Source organism: Hibiscus syriacus, unplaced genomic scaffold, assembly GCF_006381635.1.
Source record: "Hibiscus syriacus cultivar Baekdansim isolate YM2019G1 unplaced genomic scaffold, ASM638163v2 tig00110865_pilon, whole genome shotgun sequence".
NCBI lineage: Eukaryota > Viridiplantae > Streptophyta > Magnoliopsida > Malvales > Malvaceae > Hibiscus > Hibiscus syriacus.
This window is the reverse complement of record NW_024062894.1, coordinates 828,082-850,136: the sequence shown is the minus strand read 5'-3', so window position 1 is coordinate 850,136 and position 22,055 is coordinate 828,082. Positions and strand designations below refer to the sequence as shown.

Genomic DNA, 22,055 nt, shown 5'->3' with positions numbered 1-22,055 from the left:
ATCAAGTTTATAAAGGGATATACCGATGCAATCCTTGATGTATCGATGCATGCCCTAATTCGAATGCATTTTGTGTATCGATGCGCATCCATGCATCGATGCACTCCTGGTTCTTTTGAAACATCAAATGTAATTAGTGTACCGATGCACCCGAAGTGTACCGATGCACCCCAAGTGTACCGATGTACTAGGTTAACTAATAGTTGAAATATTTGAATTTTACAAATAGTGTACCGATGCAACCTTGAGATTGTACCGATGCACCCACACTCCCACCAGATTTTTAAATGATAATTACTCAATAACGACTCTATTGACTTCACCAAAGATCCACAAAGTTAAAAAGTGATTCAAGGTGTATTTAAACAAGCTTAGGAGCCATTGATCAACTACAATTGTGAGAGAATCAAAGAGAACATCTTAAACTTATCGTTTGAGCATTTTCAAGGCTATTTTTCATTTAATGTTCATTTTACTTTCAAGAACACCCTTTGTACTCAATTGTATTATTTTTTAGTGTTCTTTCTTTGTTCTAGAATTGTGCAAACATCTTGCCTTGTGAGGTTTTTCTATAAATTTGCGAAATTTGTATTCTTCTCTTTGGGAGAGAGTGTTCTCAAGAATTTGGGGTATAATTCTTCAGGGAGGTGTAAGGTTACTCTTTGTCCTCAAAAGAAAGAATAAATTAGTGAAGTTTTTGGAAAATTCTTAGTGTGGATAGCTAAGGTACATAGACTTTGGTTGAAAAAGTCGAACCACTCTAAATCGCTGTGCAATTATTTTCAATTTTCTGCAAAAGCTTCACCAAAATTTTATTTTCCAATTCACCCCTCTTGGCTCTTTCGTCAATCGATTAACTCAACATAGATTTTCTTGCATTCCAAGTTATCCTGAGTCAATATAATTGAGTTGAAGATGATATTCATCTTCTATTATTTTGTGTAGTGATTAAACGTACTCAAATTTCGATCAGCTCAATATATTAAGTATCGATTCAAAAGGTGTTAAGGATTTGGATTAGAACTTTCGTGAGGCAAAGGTGAGTGCAACTTCTTGATTTTTCAACAGAATTGAGGAAGACTTACGATAAGCCAACCTCAGTGTTTTCGATCGAAAACGTTTTAGATTCTTTTATGTTATATTTAAATGTTTATTCAAGTTATATATTACAAACTATGTTTTATGATTATATGTTATTGAAATGTGAACCTTGAATAAATGAAGGTGAACTCTGAACAAGTGAATGAGAACAAACTCTACGAGAGAGAAATTATGTGAATAAGAAACACTTCGAATAATGATTGAACATAATTATGTGATAAATAGCCCAAGTATATGTATGAGGATTATAGGTATAGTTGGCATGCCAAGAGTCAATGGTTTATGTGGTCATTCGGGACAATTATATGGTCCTTTGGGACAAATATGTGGCATTTCGGTGCAACCTTATGTGGCACTTCGGTGCAAAACTATGTGGTCCTTCGGGACAATTATGTGGCACTTCGGTGCAAATTACAAGCTGTGGTGACAGTATTAGTGCACAACCTCATAGTACTCAAATACCTAGAGTTCTCAATAGTATACCTTGAACAATTAGAATAGAGTGATACAAAGTGAACCATATACATAAATATACCTTTTTGTATATAGAAAATAAGTTGAAATGCTTTATAAAATACTTTGTTAAAAACCAATAAGGATTTCGTTAATAAGTTAGCATTATTCTTATTTGCCTCAATAAGTCATCGACTTAGCGTGTGGTTTTTCTCACGCGTAGGTTTCAAGAAGGCCGAAGAGTGAAGTTAGAGTGGATAGCGTATACTTTTGAAGATCAGATCAGAACAAATTAAATGTATGCGTTTTTTAATATTGTAACTGTTGGCATGTATTAAACGTTTAATTTGGAAATACTCTGATCTATTTTGTAAACTTCTACCTTTTACTATTTATGTAAATTATTATGTTTTTATGTAAAAATGTGTGTGCAATGATTATTTTATTGGAAAGGTTTATACCTTTTTATTATGATTAAAAAATTTAATTGGTTCTTATTTGTGAATTGTATGTGTTCTGATAAGCCAAATGTGACACATCAGATTCGTATCCGGGCCAAGTATGGGTCAGGGGTGTTACATTTAATGGTATCAGAGCTATGGTTTAAGTGGTTTTAAGTTCAAAATAAAGTTGTTTTGGGTTTTAAAAATTGTATATGCCAAACTTTATTGAAGTCTTTTTGATCTGATAAGGGATCAATATGTTATCCTTGCTAATACCTTTAATAATTTGATCTTAATAGATGTCAAACTTTGAAGGCTCCCGAAGTGATGCGGGAGATATGATGGAGGAGAGTAGTAACTCACCTGCCCCGAGCAGGCAAGGTGAGGAGCATGCACAACCTGGAGTGCCTGTTTAAGATCAAGGGATTTTCTTTCAGACGTTGGACGCGATCGTAACGGGTTTTCAACCGTTTGTCTCCTCAACCCCTAAGATGAATGTCCCTAAAGAGCTGAAAAGTCTAAGAGCGCCTGAATTTAGGGGAGATGCTGAAGAAGGTCCGATTTTCGTGGATATGTGGCTCAATGATCTGAAAGTTATACTAGAGAATATCCATTATTCTGAAATAGAGAAATTGGATGGTGCAGTTTCATTATTAAGAGGTCAAGCCAGAATTTGGTGGTCGAATATGACTATGAGAGCTTCAAGAGATCTGGTGAATTGGTCTTTTTTCCTGGAGGAGTTTAAGAACAAATACATAGGGGATCAATTTATCAGGTAGATGAAGCAAGAATTTATGAATCTAAATCCAGGGAATCGCACGATGTATGAGTTTGAGTGCGAATTCAACATTAAGTCGATTTGCTGCTGAGTTAGTTCCTACAAAAAAGGACTCTTGTGACTTGTTTGTGGAAGGGTTACAACCCCGATTGAAAGAGTTATTATTGGCACTTAACATATCTTCCTTCCAAGAGGTTTTGAACCAAGCTAAAACTTTAGAGTGCTGAACAAAGGACGTAATGGAATAAGAGATCAGGTGCGTCGTCTGGCTCTTCTCAATCAAAGAAGAGTAGAGGTTCGAGTTCTCGACCTTAAACTAGAGTAGAATCTACAACATCCTCGGGTAGGGGATCAAATCCGGGGAGAGCAAGACAAACTTATTCTGTGGAATCTGGAGTGGACAAGCCAAACAATGTCAGGATTGTGTGAAGAACCATAGTGGAGTTTGTAGAAGGGTCTCCAGAGCTTGTTTTAAGTGTGGAGAGGCAGGATATTTTATTCGAGACTGTCCCATGATGACGGGAGAGCCTGCCCAAACAGAGAGATCTACGGCTGCACCGATGAGAAGTAGAGGTAGAGGAATAAATCAATCTGAGTCAATTAGTCAACCTGAAGTACACTCTGCCACTCGAGTGTACAACCTGAAGACCAGTGAAGATTGTGATGATCCAAAAATCATTACATGTACTTTTCAGATATCTGGTAAATCTGTTTTAGTTTTGATTGATTCGGGATCTAATTATTCCTATGTCAGTAGTAAATGGGTAAAAGGTTTAAGACTTCCGTTAGAGTCTATTCGTAGTGAGGTGATTGTAACGAATCCATTAGGAAATAGTGCTTGGGTGAGATAAATATGTCGAGGGTGCCCCATATGGATTTAGGGAATTGAATTCCCTGCTAATCTAATAGAATTACCCTTTAACGAATTTGAGGTTATCCTTGGTATGGATTGGCTTTACCATTATCATGCTAACGTGGATTGTCGACTTAAGCGAGTTCAGTTAACAAGTTTGGAGGTATTGGAAGTTAGTGTGATCAGATAAAGAATTAATCCCTTAGCTAATGTGATATCGTTGATGTCGGCCCGGAAGTTGATGTTGTAAGGATGTCAAGCGTATATTCCTAATGTAATCAATACAAGAGTTATAGAAAGAAACCTTGAAGATATTCTGACAGTCAGAGAGTTTCCAGAAGTATTTCTGGATGATTTACCTAGGTTACATCCAGATAGGGAGGTTGAGTTTCAGATTGAAGTGATGTCTGGATTAGCACCAATTTCGATGGCTCCTTACAGGATGGCCCCGAAGAAATTGAAAGTGTTAAAGTCTCAGTTGCAGGAGCTTTTAGATAAAGGATTTATAAGACCTAGTGTGTCACCATGGGGTGCTCCAGTGTTATTTGTAAAGAAGAAAGATGGTTCGATGTGCCTTTGTATAGATTATTGTCAGCTTAACAATGTGACCATAAAGAACAAGTATCCTCTTCCAAGGATAGATGATTTGTTTGATCAACTCAGGGGAGCTGCGGTGTTTTCAAAAATTGATTTACGTTCAGGTTATCATCAGTTGAAGATCCAAGAAAGAAATATTCCAAAAACAACGTTAGGACTGGTATGGTCATTATGAATTTGTAGTAATTCCATTCGGGTTAACTAACGCACCTGCATCGTTTATGGACCTGATGAATAGAGTTTTTTAACTGTATCTTGATCCATTCATGGTTGTCTTTATTGATGACATTTTGGTGTATTCTAAGTCGAAAAAGGAGCATGATGTCCATCTTCGTGCAGTTCTCCAAACATTGCGAGACAAGAAGCTTTATGCAAAGTTCTCAAAATGTGAGTTTTGGTTATCTGAAGTGGCGTTTCTAGGACATGTGGTTTCTGCAGAGGGGATTCGGGTAGTTCCTCAAAAATTTAAAGCTGTGCTAGAATGGGAGATTCCGAAGAATATGTCAGAAGTTTGAAGTTTCTTGGGTTTAGCAGGTTATTATCGAAGGTTTGTCAAAAACGTTTCGATGATATCGCTTCCTTTAACCAAATTGTTAAGAAAATATGTACATTTTGATTGGACTTCCGATTTTTAGAAGAGCTTTAAAACATTGAAGAAGGTTCTGACTGAAGCTCTAATGCTGGTGCAACCGAAATCAAGCAAAGCGTTCACAATTTTTAGTGATGCTTCCCGTAATAGTTTGGGTTATGTTTTAATGTAATATGGGAAGGTAATTTCTTATGCTTCGAGATAGCTGAAGCCTCATGAAAAGAATTATCTGACACATGATATGGAATTAGCAGTTGTGGTCTCTGCATTGAAAATTTGGCGACATTATTTATATGGTGAATGTTGCTACATCTTCACCAATCATAAGAGCTTGAAGTATTTGTTGACACAAAAAAAATTAAATTTGAGGCAAATAAGGTGGATGGAGTTGCTGAAAGATTATGATGTCATCATTGATTATTACCCTGAAAAAGCCAATGTAGTAACAGATGTTCTTAGTCGGAAAACTTTTGTTTCTCTGCGTAGTTTGGATGCTCGAATTTTCTTAAAGGATGATGGTGCATTAATGGTTGAATTAATGTTGAAACCATTATTGTTGGAGTGGATTAAAGAATTACAAAGGAATGATGATAAGTGTTTAGCTTGGTTTGGTCGAGTAAAGGAAGGTGAACTCAAGGACTTCGATGTTAAGTCGAATGGGTGTTTATATTTCAAGAATCGAGTTTGTGTTCCTAATAATGAGGTGTTGAAAAGAGATTTATTGTATGAAGCTCATTTTAGTCCTTTAGCGATGCACCCAGGAGGAAACAAGATGTATCAAGATTTGAAAGAGCATTTTTGGTGGCCAGGCATTAAGAGAGATATTACGAAATTTGTAGCAAAGTGCTTAAATTGTCAACAAGTGAAAGATGAGCATCAAGTGCCTTCGGGATTATTGTAACCCATCTCAATTCCTCAGTAGAAATAGGAAAACATTATGATGGATTTCATAATAGGTTTGCCTTTATCGTTGGGTAAAAAGGATTCAATTTTGGTAATTGTGGATCGCCTTACAAAGACTGCACATTTCATCCCTCTTCGAACATATTTTTCTATGGAGAAATATGTTGAATTGTATGTCAAGGACATAGTGCGACTGCATGGTGTTCCAATCTCAATAGTTTCTGATAGAGATCCCAGATTCACTTTAAGATTTTGGAAGTCTTTGCAAGGAGCTTTGGGTACTCGATTGAATTTTAGCACTGCTTTTCATCCTCAGACTGATGGTTAATTAGAGAGAACAATTCAGACTCTGGAAGATATGTTGAGAGCATGCGTGATGGATTTTTTGGGATCGTGGGAAAAATATTTACCACTTGTTGAATTTGCTTATAATAGCAGTTATCAATCCAGCATAAAAATGGCACCGTATGAAGTATTATATGGGAGGAAGTGCAAAACGCCACTCAATTGGTATGAATTATGGGATCGGGAAATGCATGGTCCAGATTTGATTAAGGAAGTAGAAGAAAAGGTTCAAGTGAAGAAAAGGTTCAAGTGATTCAGCATAATTTGAAAGTGGCCTCAAACAGAAAAAAGTCATACGCTGATTTGAAAAGAAAAAAAAATTGATTTTTAAGAAGGTGATAAGGTGTTTTTGAAAGTATCAACTTGGAAGAAAGTGCTTCGTTTTTTGCGTAAAGGAAAACTAAGTCCTAGGTTCATTGGACCTTATGAAGTTTTGAAGAAAGTTGGACCTATGGCATATCAGTTAGTGTTTTCACCAGAGATGGAAAAGATCCATAATGTCTTCTATGTGTCTATGCTTCGACGGTATCGATATGATCATGCACACATAATAACTCCTGATGAAATTGAAGTTCAATCTGACTTGTCATATGAGGAAGAACCGGTACGGATTCTAGCTTTTGTGAGTAAATAATTACGGAAAAAGACGATTCCCCTAGTTAAGGTTTTGTGGAGAAACCATAAAGTAGAAGAAGCTACGTGAGAGCGTAAAGAGGATATGAGAAAGCAATATCCCCGCCTTTTTGTGCAATGAAAAATAGGGGGCGAATTTTCTTAAGGGGAGATTTGTAACATCCTAATTATCGGGTTAGTGGTTAAAATGTAAGACTTTTAAACTTTGTGGTTGAATTAGAAAAATTGATAAATTCAAGGATTTATGGTGGAATTTATGTGTAGGGCTTGATGGAAAATTTGATATATTGGAGAGGGTAATATGGTCTTTTCATATTTAAGGACAAGTACCTCCTTTATTAGGGGATTGACACGTGGGTTTTGGGAGTTATCTGGAAACTCCTTTCTTGCTCTCTTTTTCTTCTACGTGAGCTCCATCCATAAGGTAAAAATCTGAATTTGTGTAGTTTTACTTTAAATTTTTGGTTTAGTTATGGAATTGGGGTGTTATATAAGATTAAGGAAAGCTTATATAGGATTAAAACAATGAGATAAGTGAATTTGAAAGGATTTTGTAAAATGGGTTTAGAAATGAAATCTTGATATGGAGTAGATTTTGAAGTTTTAATGAGATATTTGACTTGCCAATAGGTTAATTAAAAGTTTAGGAGTATTAGAATCTCATAAGAGCTTGGTTAAAAACATGGTATGATTTTTAGAGATAAGAATTTTAATGAAATTTTGGGATGTTTGGTAGTAGTTAACGGGTACAAGTTGGTTTGGAAGTATAAAGGTGATTTCAAAGGCTTAAGGTATGATGTATTTGAGAGATTTGGGAGGATTTTGGGTGATTTTTTGGGTGAAAATGGCAATTATGGGCTTGGAGTATCGGTACCATTAGAACAATACTGATACTTCAAGGGAAAAATCTGTGAACTTATTAAGGGTAGTATCGATACCTGTTGAAGATGTATCGATATTGTAAGGGTAGTATCGATACCTGAAGGATGGTATCGATACCCTTAAAAAATTGAATGCCATATTGGTATCGGTACCTTGAGGAGGTATCGATACCCTTGAAACATCGAATGTTATATCGATATCGGTACCATGAGGAGGTATCGATACCCTGAAGAGAAATATCAGAACTGTTAGGGTAATACCGATACTTCTAAGCATGCAATAGAAATGTGGAGTTTCTTGCATTCCAAGTTATTCTGAGTCGATATAATTGAGTTGAAGAATGATATTGATCTTCGATTGTTTTGTGTAGTGATTGAACATAATCGAATTCCGATCAGCTCGATATATTAAGTATCAATTCGAAAAGTGTTAAGGATTGGGATTAGAACTTCGGTGAGGAAAAGGTGAGTGCAACTTCTCGGTTTTTCAACATAATTGAGGAAGGCTTGCGATAAGCCAACCTCAATGTTTTCGATTAAAAACGTTATAGTTTCTTTTATGTTATATTTAAATGTTTATTCAAGTTATATGTTTTATGATTATATGTTATGGAAATGTGAACCTTGAATAAATGAAGGTGAACTCTGAACAAGTGAATGAGAACAAACTCTATGAGAGAGAAATTATGTGAATAAGAAACACTTCGAATAATGATTGAACATAATTATGTGATTAATAGCCCAAGTATATGTATGAGGATTAGAGGTATAGTTGGCATGCTAAGGGTAGAGGGTTTCTGTGGTCCTTCGAGACAATTATGTGATCCTTCGGGACAAATATGTGGCACTTCGATGCAACCCTATGTGGTACTTCAGTACAAAATTATGTGGTCCTTCGGGACAATTATGTGGTACTTCGGTGCAAATTACGAGCTGTGGTGACAGTATTAGTGCACAACCTCATAGTACTCAAATATCTAGAGTTCTCAATAGTATATCTTGGGCAATTTGAACAAAGTGATACAAAGTGAACCATATACATAAGTATACCTTTTTGTATATAGAAAATAAGTTGAAATGCTTTATAAAATACTTTGTTAAAAACCAATAAGGATTTCGTTAATAAGTTAGCACTATTGTTATTTGACTCACTAAGTCATCGACTTAGCGTGTGATTTTTCTCACGCGTAGGTTTGAAGAAGGTCGAAGAGTGAAGTTAGCGTGGATAGCGTATACTTTTGAAGATCAGATCAGAACAAATTAAATGTAGGTGTTTTGTAATATTGTAACTGTTGGCATGTATTAAACGTTTAATTTGGAAATGCTCTGATCTATTTTGTAAACTTCTACCTTTTAGTATTTATGTAAATTATTATGTTTTTATGTTAAAATGTGTGTGCAATGATTATTTTATTGGAAAGGTTGATACCTTTTTATTATGATTAAAAAATTTAATTGGTTCTTATTTGTGAATTGTATGTGTTTTGAAAAGTCAAATGTGACACTTCGGATTCGTATCAAGGTTGAGTACGGGTCAGGGTGCTACAATCTTTAAACTTGGAATCTAGAAATTAAACCAGAAACTGGTTCTTTTTCCATTGTCTATAGACCAAAAGATGTTTTCCCGAATATGGGTCCACACTCGGACAAGGGATTTCCACACAAGAATCATTACGAGCCTTTACATTAATAGGTAAAGGTTGATTATTTTTTTACTTAGCCCTCACGGTTTGAGACCACAAAGAGCTCAATCGCATAAGCAAGTCGTAGCCCAATTTTATAAGAAAAGATTCATTTTAAATTCGAAAGGGATGGATGGCTAGACCACCATTGTTGTGGGGTTGGCAGCAAGTCTCCTTTTTGACCAGACTAGCTTTATAAGAGTCTTGCGTTCCACCCCAAATGAATCTGCGGGTAATTTGTTCAATCTGATCACAGAAACCTTTCGAGATTATGGTTGTTTACATGAAATAACTGGAGATAGTCAAGAGTATTGATTTAACAAGGGTAACATGACCTGTTAAAAAGAATTTAGTAGCAATCCAATTACTCAGCTTCTTGCATACTTTGTCAATAATAAATTGAAAGGTGACCCTGGTAACTCGATTGTGAAAGAGAAGCATGCCTATCTTTCCAAGGTCCAAAGAGAGTTGAAAGCCTAAATATTAACACAAATATTCTACTTGCTCTTTATCTGTATTTGTAAAAAACACCCTTGTTTTATTCGAGTTTACTCTGTGACCCTTGAATCTACTGAATTGATCAAGAATAATCCCACCATATTAGTTTGATTAGTGCTAACAATGAAAAATAAAATTAAGTCGTCAGCAAAAAAAAAAAAAGTGGGAAAGGGGCAGACCTTTATGAGCAAGAACCATAGGTTCCCCGAGGCCAACGCCCATTGTGTAATTGAGACTATGTCTCAATCGTTCCATACATAACAAAAAGAGGTATGGGGACAAGGGGTAACCATGTAGGATCCTTCTAGATGATTTGAATTGATTCTTAGGGGAGCCGTTCTAAAGGATCTACATTGAGGAAGAGATTATGGACTCAAGGATAATGCTTCTTACATTTTTTGGGCACCCCATATCAACAAAAATAATCCAAAAGAAAATCCCATCAAACTCGATCGTATGCTTTTTCCATATCAAATTTAATTGTTATCCATTAAGTCTTTCCTTTTTTTTTCCATCTAATTAGGTGAATCGCCTCTTGGGCCACAAGGATATTATTTGTGATGTTTCGGCCTACAATAAATCTAGCCTTGTTCGGAGCAGTAATCTTAAGGAAAATTACTTTAAACTTGTTAGCAATAACTTTTATAACCAGTTTATATAGAATCGAACATAAACTAATCGGCTTATAATTAGAAAAGAAGCATGGTTTTCAATTTTATGAATAAGAATGAGTAAAGTCTTATTGAGTTGAGGTTCAATCTTATTACCGTTGAATATACCTTTAACCCGGGCGCAGACAGAGTCTCCCATTGCTTCCCACTGACTTTGGAAAAAGATGGCATGAAGACTTTTCTTACCAAAAGCTTTAAGCAAATTCACATAGAAAAGAACTAGTTTGATTTCCTCATTCGTGACAGTGGCATCAAGAAAATGAATATCATTGGTCGAGAGTTTGGGAAATATTCCTCGAATAGGGAAACGACCCTTACGACCGCCTTCATCATGATACAGTTTAGAGAAGAAGTTGACTGTATTTGAATGAAGTTTTTTATCTTCATAACACCACTCACCATTAATTTTCAGAGCTGGGATACGATTAGTCCTACAGCGAGTCATCGCTCGGCTCTGGAAGAATTTCGTATTCTGATCACCCTCCAAAACCCAGTTACTTATTTTTATTACCAAAAGAGTTCTTAATGGTCAAGAAGCTCCTCTTACTTGGTCCTAACATCCAGTAGCTTCGACATGCAACAGGCCGTTATTATTTTGGTCCAGTTTGCCTTGAATAGAGGAGAGTTGTGCTTTGAGTTGTTTGTTCTTTTGAAAAATATGCTCATACACTTTCATGTTCCAAGCAGAGAGTTATGTTATTCAAAGAGTTTGTTATATTAACTGTATAGCTCCAATTACCCCAGACAAACTTTGTTAAAATCGGTAAGATTGGTCCATCTATCCAGGAATCTAAAAGGTCTCGGTTGAAACATAAAGTGAGGATTGGAAGAGCAGAGGAGCACCGACCTATGGTCCGATTTGATTTAGCGGAGATGCATCATTGATGTCTGAGAAGAAAGCTCGGTCCATTCAACGTTAGCTATCATTCGGTCTAACCGCACGGAAACCCCACCACGAGTCTATATGAATTACGACCCCTTGAACCCTAAATTCATGAGAGCGTGTTCCTTATAAAATCGTGAAAATGCTTGCAACTAAGCCCTTTCTTAGAGCCGCCAAATTTTTCTTCATAGGCGTTGAAGTCCCCTACGACAATCAATGGGATACCTTCAGTGGCTTAAATGATGGCTAGGTCCCTCCAAAAGGCCCTATGTTTTTGTTTATGGGGATTATCGTAAACTATGGAAACATAGAAATGAGTAGCAGGCGAGTTCCAATTAACACGAGCGACAATAAATTACAAGTGTGCAACTACCATTGTCACAACAAGGGGACAGTTTCAGAGTAACCAAATGCCTCCCGAAAAACCGGTCGTCTCAACTATATAGGAATTGTCAAAATCGGTTCAAGCTATAAGTTTATCAAGTTTCGACCTGATAATGCGTGTCTCCAAGAGAGCCACCAACTTGGGATTTTGGTCATGGGTGTATGCTTTCATGACTTTGGGAAACTTATTTCCGTCGCATCCCTGACAGTTCCAACTCATTAGTTTAAAATCCATGGACAAGGGGAGGGAGTTACCTTTAATGTGCGCAGGGTCGGTCCTAACTTTTTCTTGGCCCGAGGCAAAATTAAAAATATGGGCCCTAATTTAAAAGAATATTAAAAAATATGCAATATAAAATTTTAATTATTTTTTTATTAAATTAAATAAATATTAATTCATTACAATATCAAAAATGTCAAAAACATATTTAAGCATATAAATACTTATAAAAACATTGCATTCGAGCATTTCTTGATGCAAAATCATTGATGATAGTATAACATCAATGCTTTCCAACATATTTTTCTCAATATATAACATAGCTAGCTCATTCAATATTTCTTGTGACATTGTTGACCTCAAATAATTCTTCAATAATTTCAGCTTTGAAAAACTTCTTTCCGCGGATGCTATTGTTACCGGCATTGTTAATAAGATTCGATAAGCAATTGAAACATTAGGATAACAATCTCTAGCTTTAACAAACTCAAGAACTTCAAGCGCTGACATGAATACATTTGGCAAAGTCAATTGCAACACTTTCATTTCAAAAAAAAAAAATCATTTGCATCAACATCCGACAAATTATTATGAGAAAAAATAATCTTAAAATTATTGCAACATTCTTTTAATTTATTGTCATCCAATGACTTCAACCTTGTAGAATCAATTAAAAATCCAAAATGATTTTCAAAAATCTTTAACTGCTCAAATCTATCTTTCAAAGAAGCGACCACCATATCAAAAAAAAATAATTAAGTTTAAAAAACTCCTCTGTTGATTGCATCTCTTCATCATGGCCATTCTCATCAAATTGTCTTTTTCTAAAAATACGACGCTTAATCGGAAAAATTGGCTCTATGTTCATATCTAATGCAAGACTTTTAGCAATATCTATACTAGCTTCGAACCCCTTATTTCTGTAGTTTTCAAAAATATGACATTACACCTTCCAACTCCTTTATGGTAGTATCGATGCACATTGATTTAGATTGTAATTTCTTACTTACCGTGTTGATATCTAATAAAATATCATACCAGATAATCATTCCAAGTAAGAACTCAAAACTTTGAAGGGCACTAGCTAAACTTTCTGCTTCACTTTTTGCTTTTTGCATCATTACCACAATATTCATATAATTGTAACAAAGCTAACCTTATTTTATGAGCATGGCATTTAATAGCTTTGACACTTTTAATTCGACTTTCCCATCGAGTATCAGATAAAGATTTCACAGTTTCCGGAACATTATCACATAAAATTTTCCACTTTTTGGTAGAACTTGCGAACAATGAATATATACGTTGCACAATCCCAAAAAAGAAATAGCTTTAACACAAGAATGTGTCATATCAGAAAGAGAAAGATTAAGATTATGACAAGCGCATTGCATATATAAAGCTCTAGGATTTATTTCAAGCAATCTCTTTTGAACACCTTGGTGTTTTTCTTTCATATTAGAACTGTTGTCATATCCTTAGCCCCTCACATCATCAACGTTCAACTCTAGAGATTACAATGTATTTACTAATTCATTGAAAAGCCCCAATCCAGGTGTATCATCCACTTTCAAGAACTCTAAAAAGTACTCTTCTATTTTTACTTTGTTGTTTGACATATTTACGCATCACACTATTAGAGTCATTTGTTCTTGATGACTTACATCAGGGGTACAGTCAAGAATAACAGAGAAATACTTTGCCTTCTGGATGATCTTTAGAATAGAAGTTCTAATACTATGGGCCAAGAGAGAGATTAGTTCATTTTGAATGTTATGACCAAGATAATGATAATGAATATTTTCATTTTGAATACATCTAATATGGTCTTGCATAGGTAAATCAAATTCAACAATCTTCAACATTAGACTGATTTTGTGCATGATTATGGACATTTAAATTAGAAATGTCACCATCTATATGATTTAGGATGTCATGGTAATTTGCATTAGTAACACCTAGATTGGTACCATTTGAAGAACTATCAAGATTATTTAAATTCCCAGCAATATCATTTAAATTTTCATTAGAATGCTCTCCTACTCCACTTTTAAAGAATTTATCAAGAGCTCCCTTTTGTGATTCTATTAAATCATCTATTTATTTTCTTTTTTTTCTTTTTACATTACCAATCAAATGTTTTTAGGCAACATTATATAACAATGCAACTAATGTAGAAAAGAACAATAACACCTGTAAATGGGAAGATCCTCGATCTAAGTATTTATACGCCAAATTCGTAACACCGTAATGATTGAACTTAGAAGGAATATGAAGTATCTACATATCCACGCTTGACATTTCATATCCAAAATTTATGAAACAAAAAAAAAAGAAAATAAGTTTATCTATAATTTATAAAAATAAAAATAAAAATAAAAAAGAATTTGGAAACACAAACTTACTTAGGATTTTAAAAATATCTTCAATGATCACAATTGATGATAAGTAATTGTGATTTTGTGTTTGTGAATTGTGAGAAATTGAAAATTGAGAACAATAAGAAATAAGTTAATTTTACTTCAATGTTCTCCTATCATTTATAGGAAATAAAAAGTAACTGTTATAAACATTATGATTAATTTAATTTTTAACGTTATGATGAGAACGTCTAATTTAAACGTTTAAAAATTTTAAACTGAACTTGCATTAATGTACATTAATATTTATGGGCCCTCTTACATTAATGTAAGAAAAATAATATATTAATATTTATGAACCTTACTTTTAATTTAATTTATTAAAATATGATAAATTAATATAAATTAAAATTATGGGCCCTGGGCAGGTGCCTCTCTTGCCCTGCCCAGAGCCGGCCCTGATTACCTATACTATTCAGAATCTTCTTGTTGTATAAGTATTCTTGCAGACCTGAAAAGCGGATCCAAGCAATGACATTCGTTGGGTAGGATTGAGATGTTCGGAAATCCATACTTCACGGTTGTACCGTTAAGTATTGACTGTAGATAATCAATGGTCCTTCAGCCAAAACCTTGGTGAAGTCTTCATTTCATTGGAATAGAGTAAGAAAGTATCCGTTTTCTAGATCTATGAGGGTAAAGGTTCGGCTAGGCTTCCATAACGCATAAGTTTTGTTGTTTAACATGTTCATGCCATTGTTCCTTCCGAGGAGTTTTAGGATCACCGTGTTCGTCATGCTTTCTTCGATAAGTTTATAGCCTCGGTCTGAGAATTGAATGGATGATAATCCGTAATGAGTTCGGGTGATGATGTCATCCTCAGATCGGTCGATGTTCTCACTTAGATTGGTCACATGTTCACCATTTGCAGTTGTCTCACTTGTTTTGCCGGACTGAATCGATACGTATGAGGGACCCGGTGTCACCGAGTCTGTTAATTCCATCTCAGTGTCTTGAGTGGGATCATCAATCATCGGTTTGAATCTCAAAGTCCGCCGGAGTGACACCGGACAGGCCAGATACTCCGAATCATATTTTTCTTTGGTATGCAATTTGTTTTTTTTATCTAACTATATATATATATATAAAGAACTGATATAAATTTGTCAGGACATATTTTCATTTACATCAAGTATTGTTACGTTAAAATGTATAATAAAATATTTGAATTATGGGTCTGTTGTACCTATGTGTTTAATGTTTTTTTTTGTACATCTAAAGTTTAGGTTAGAGGTTGCTCCTCCAGTTTAGGGTCAGGGTAAATCTAAGACCTAATTGGAATTTTACATAGGAATTTATAGATTGCCCACTAAAAGTGATAGCGGTAGGATTTGAACTTGGCCTTACAAACTCAAATTCTTGAATCTCAACCACTTGTGCCAACACTTGTTAACTATGTGTTTAATGTTTTTTTTTTGGTGTGTGTGGTATGTTTATTTTGTGTTATGTTGTATTATTCATTCATGTTTTCATATTAGGAATGGATATTTGATATGATTTTGACAGATTTTGATTTCACTTTAACTAATATAATTATTTTATTTTTAAAAATAAACTCAAATCGAATTGAGGTGACGTTTTTAAAGGAAAATATTAAATTTGTTTTAGATTTATGATAAAAAATTGATTAAAAACTCAACTATGTTATAATTGTAATAGTACTCATTTCTATAATTTTTTTCATCTAAATATCTATTTTACCTAATATATATATATATATATATATATATATATATATATATATATATATGACCAGTTGGGTCGAGTGTAGGTGTCACTATCAATTTTTACCCTAAAGATTGAACTAGATATAATCTTCTTAAATTCGAATCAAACCAATTGAGAGTTTAGTATTATAATTTTCGAGTTGGATTTAGGTAGATTCATCCTTGTTTTAGATACTACATCTATTTTATATGAATTCAATTAACATTTAAATGTAAATATTTTCATTATTATTTGAATAAAATTAGATTAAATGTTAATATCAAATTTTGAATATTATAAAATAGTTTTATCTTTGTAAATAACCATTTAATTATCCAAATTTTCTATTTGAATTTGGATAAATATATATTTTTGAGTTAATAAATATAAATATTTAACATACTCGTATATCCAACGAATAATATTGTATAAATCAGATTCAAACGAGTTATTATTGGAATTGAATTTAAAATAATAATGCATGTTTGAATTCAAATATTATTTAAATTATATATATCCAATCTATTGTGTTCTGTAAAATATGAATTTCTATTTAAATATTTTTTACAGACACTGACCAACTCGAACAGAGCTTGAATAAACAAGGAATCACAATTTGACATAAGCAATAGACAAATCCATCAAGAGTGGCCAATCTTTGGAACATATATCTGCAACTTTCTTATTCTTTATTTTCTGGTCGGCTACCATTTGCAATTGTCACAATATATAGACAATATATATATACATACACACATGTTGCAATGAGGAAGAAAACATTGTTGCTTATAGGTACGGGTCAAAATGAACAAAGATGAATTATTCGTGAAACCGTTTATATAACGCTTGTTTATATCAGTTTATTAAGCTAAACAAATGAGTGTGAACAAAATTTTTATATTCATTTAATAAACGAACAAACGATAATAAAAATATGTTCAGTTCGATTATATTCATGAACAAACTCGAATATCAACTCGTTTTTTAAGCTTGTTTACCTGATTCTTTCTTTTTATTTTTATCTTTTAAATATTTGTGAAAGTAAGAACTAAAATGAACACTATGAACTTTAGAGTTCACACTTTGAAACTTAAAGACTAATGGTGTAATTTCATTGTTTTTTGAATGTATAAATGAACGAACATGTTAACCCCAACGTTCACTTCAAACTCTGCTGTTGGAGGAAACAAATTAGGGACTAATACATGTCGAATTTTATCAATCATATAGAAATAGATGGGACGAAAGAAAAATAGAGACAAACATCTACTAGTTCTCTAACCATTGTGAATATAACCAACCCAATTGAACCTCGGACAATCGTCTGATCATTGACTTTATCAAATTGTGCACAAGAGATGGGATTGAATTGTAGTTAAATATTCGAGTCATTCGAAGAACTCAAACTATTTATTCAAATCAAAACCTCAAACAACTCTTAACTGTTTGATTGAAATTTGAAGGGGGGGGGGGGGAAGAATATTGTTTTCAAACCACAAAAAATCAGTTAGCATCATATAAGTATTGCAGTGTGGATTTCTACAACAAGAGAAACGGTGAAACAAGTTTTGTTATGTGCTCATTTTGACAATAGAATAAGGATTCGCTCAACTAATGTGGCAACACTAGCATACATACATATTACTAGGACGAATGATTGAAGAATATCATAACTGAAAACAGAAGCAACACAAGCAGCATGCACTATTATTGGAAAAGAGACTAGATTGTATGTTAGATGATCCATGTATCATTTGCAAGTATGGTGAGATAAAATTTGACAATCTAATCACTGATCTCAGCTGAAGAAAACAAAGTAAGGTAGTACCTTTCACTCGAGATATGAAATTTCATAAACTGATCAAACCTTCCACTATCCTAAAAGGAGTATCAAGTGTACAAAATACATGCTGACAAATTGACCTTCACAGGTGGTGCCGGTCGGTCCCACAAAATTCTCATATGGTACTCATCTTGGAGAAAGCCGCTCAAAGGGAAGGAACAGCTCTGCTATACTCGATGCTTGTAGGAGACTTATGAAACTGGTGAAGAATTGTACTTTTATATTCAAACAGAAAAATATATTTATCACTAAATTTATCTGTTCAATGGCTCTAACTGAACTTCCATCAGTCCAGAATTCTGTGAACTTGAAAGTGTGGAGGCGTGGTTTGGGTTTAAAAGGTCAACAGAATCCTCTTCTTCAGTGTTGCCGAGGACCCAATTGCCCCTTCCTAAAAGCCGGTCCCTCCTCCGCTGTCTTTCACGATACTCCAAATACATGACCATCAATGCACCAACCAAGAACCAAAATATTAATGCCCAGCTAAGTCCATGGACATTTCCTCCTTTATATCTTTCTCCTAAATGCTTCATTCCAGTGGAAAGAGCTGCAATTCCTACAACAATGGCACCTCTGCCAACATTTACATGGAAATACTCCCAAATAATCCTCTTTGAGGAAGCCTGCTCACCATTATCAGATTTCTTAGGCCTGAGGTATGCATTCACTGGTTGCACACAGGCCAAAAATATAGCAGCGATCCCAAACTTGACATGTAATGAGCTAACAAAGAAGCCATGAAGTTCAGCAACCGCAAAAAGAACAGCAAGTAGGACAATGGATAATCCTGAATACTGTAGGTATACGTGAATTCGGTACCATCCATCACCTTTTACATGTTTAAGGTATCTAGCAGCCAATATTCCTCCAGGAAATAGAATACCCCAAGCAACGAACATCATAAATCCATGTACAGCTAAGACTGGTCGCAAATCTTGCTCAGCCTCAGAAGAACCACGCGTAAGCATCACGCGCACGGGCCTTTGACTCGTGACAGAATGCATATTTCTCTCACTAAGATGCTCAGACCACTTGGCACCCATTGCCCAAATTACTCTAAGCGGAGTTGTTGGATCAAGAATGTTCTTGCACTCTGGCTTCTTATCACGACTACTGCATGATGGCTTAAAGGGCCGTGTGAATTCCAAAGTAATGATGCCATTTTCTGACTTGCACCTGACATGTGTCAGGTTTTCATTCGTTTGATGCACGTTAGAAGCATCCTTTCCATCAATCCAATATGTATTTAGACGCCCTTTACTAATATCATCAACCCAGCCCACATAAGCATAGCTATTCACCATTTCACTACCAAAAGCTATTGCAAGATAGCCGCTCTTCTTTACACCACGGGCAGCAATAGAAATTGAATCCTCCGATAATGTCCAAAAGAAAGTAACTTGCTGATCATCTAGAAACACACTATTATTATACATATCAGAAAGACCACCATCAACAACTTCAACTCTCCACCCCATCTTCGGCTGGTATAATGACTGATAAAACACTTGATCAGGGGTATTCCTATCAGGATCCCAAATCAATTCATAAGGGCTTGCTACAACTCCTTCTGCTTCCGGCCCTCCAGAATAAATAGTCTCGTTTGCATTCCTCAAGGTTGCATTTCCACCTATATAATCAGAAGTAATATACAAAGCAACATCATGCCCTGTCTGCACCGAGAACTTCACTGGAACCCCTCTTTCCACTCTCAAAACTGGAGATTCCTTCTTATTAATATACAAAACCTTAGATGGATTCGGTGGATTTGGATAATGCAAAGACTCCCCTGTTGTAACAACTAGGGGCACATTCGCATCGGCGATAATCAAATCTTGGTCCTCTTTATCATCCGCATCCAATGGCCCAAAACAATCATCCACATTCTCTGAAACATTAAGCACCAAATGTCCATATGCAACCATCTTTGGACCCCCATGATTTTGGGGCAAATAGTATGGCCGAATAGTATCAGGTGGTTTCATCAACCCTAAAGCCCAAATAACAGCCATTTCCTCCATAGGATCCACAGGTAAATCATATTTATCATCATCAGATTTCAACGGTTTCCTAAACCTAATAAAGGAAACCCCGTCTCTCCGATGTCCATAAACCAGCCTAGTATTATTTAACTCCCTGCCATTTGTGGAGTTCTCATACACAACATCAGGACAAACACCTATAGCTGAACCATCTTTACCATGCAACATGCATTCGCTATAACTGGTAATGTAAAAATCATTAACAAAGGGCCTACCTTCCTCAGTAAAAGCCGTCACCGAGACGTCGGCTCCCAACATCAGTTCCTTGGTTGCATTCGGATTCGCCCACCCAAACGCCATGTAATTCATAGCCTTCGTTGCCGCTTCTAACCCGATCTCGATCCAATTCCCCTCCACATTCAAACTCCACCGAACCCTATAATTATCGGACAAGTTCTTGCAGTTATCGAACATTGTATATACCCGGCTCGGATCTGAATCTGACCCGTTCATGGGGAGGGTAACGTGGCCGAAGTCCGAGAAGGTAGTGACGTCCCAGACGGAGAGAACCTTCATCTGGTCCCAGGTGACATTGGGGAGCAATTGGACCAAAAACGATTCGTTTCTGTAAGTTGTTTGGTTGAAGCGGTGATCGGAGATCGGGAACCCACGGGTGATGTTAGAGAAATCGATGGAGACGGCGCCCCAGAAAACGACGTCGGAAGAACCGGTTAACATGTCAAATCTGGTGACTTGGAAAGAGCAATCGTCGAGGATCTTGAGATGGCCTCGCAGTTGGTGCTGGACCATCGTGAAATTCGATTCGAACCCGATGAGGGAGCTTTTATTGGAGCATTTCCGACCCGAATCCGCATTGCAATAGGAGAGGAATGAATTGGTAATAAAGAACAGGAGTAGAAGGGATGATTTGGAATCGTACATTCGGATCGGGTCGCAAGTGATTATAAAGAATCAGAATTATGATTAAACGGAAATCAATATTTAAGAGAAGCCAAGAAAAAAAGGGGGGAACAAGTTATACGGCGGCGGTGGCTCGGTGGAGACGCGAGTCGTCAACTCGTCGTTTAATTGAATTTTATTGTTTGATTTTTTTTCTTTCTTTTTTCTACTTTTCTGGGGTTTCTTTCTTTAGGGAATAAGGAGGCCAAGAGAGGTCGGTGGGTGGCATATGGCAATTTCGTATTTTACTAAAACTTCTGGGTTTAGTATTTAACCCATTAGTTTTAGTCCATTTTAATATCTAAATTTTTAATTTTTTTCAAAATTATATTTAAAGTTTAATTTTTATTATATACCCTGCAGTTAAAAACTTCAATTTTTATTAATTTTAGTATATATTCAAAATTTAACGTAAGATTTTAAAAAAAAATTGAAAGTTTAGGTATTAAAACGGACTAAAAATGATAGTTTAGGTATTAAAACTAATAGTTTAGGTACTAAAATTAATAGTTTAGGTACTAAAATTAATAATTTAGATACTAAAGGTGTTAAATTTTTAACTGAGAATACTAAATTAAATGAAAACTAAATATTATGTATGTTTTTTTAAAAATTAAAGGTTTTGGTATTAAAATGAAACAAATTAGATAATTTAAGTACTAAACACATATTTTATCCAAAATTTATCCCTACATCATAAACATTAAGGGGGTATTTGGTTCAAGGAATGTGGGATTCTCATGGGATGAGAATCTCACATTCCTATGTTTGGTTGGCCGGGAATCTCATTCCCGGTAATGTTTTATTACCAATAGTATATTTTTTGGGGTATATTATCGGGAATGTCATTACCTCCATTCCTTTAGGTATTGTAACATTACCGGTGTTTTGGACTAAAATGCTCTTAAATTTTTATTTTTTTTTCAAAAATATCATTATTCTGTCATTGAATAATATAAAAATTCTATGAAAGTTAAATTACAAATTTATCTTTAAATTATTTTAGATTTACAAAAAAAAGTCTATAATTAAAATTTTATATGAAGTTCAGGGGTTAAAAAAATTTTACCCTTTCATTAAACCTTTTTTATATTTTTAATTTTGTAAAAAAAATTATATAAATATTATGAATTTAATTTTTTAAAGATAACATATAAATATTTTACAATTTGTAATATTATACAAATATATAATAAGGACAATTTGGTCAAATATACATTCCAATAATC

At 34.8% G+C, this 22,055-nt stretch overlaps 1 protein-coding gene across 1 annotated transcript; it reads right to left on the bottom strand.

Annotated features, from left to right (window-relative positions):
* Positions 1–17,893: 17,893 nt before the first annotated feature.
* Positions 17,894–20,987, bottom strand: LOC120144015 (cytochrome b561, DM13 and DOMON domain-containing protein At5g54830-like). The gene has a single exon (XM_039158188.1). It carries the CDS (start codon positions 20,806–20,808, stop codon positions 18,139–18,141), a length of 2,670 nt encoding a protein of 889 aa, XP_039014119.1. The 5' UTR covers positions 20,809–20,987; the 3' UTR covers positions 17,894–18,138.
* Between the last annotated feature and the right edge of the window lie 1,068 nt (positions 20,988–22,055).

What these genes read in the sequence shown, in the direction of transcription:
- LOC120144015 (XM_039158188.1), bottom strand. Translation starts at nt 20,808, where the DNA reads ATGTACGATTCCAAATCATCCCTTCTACTCCTGTTCTTTATTACCAAT.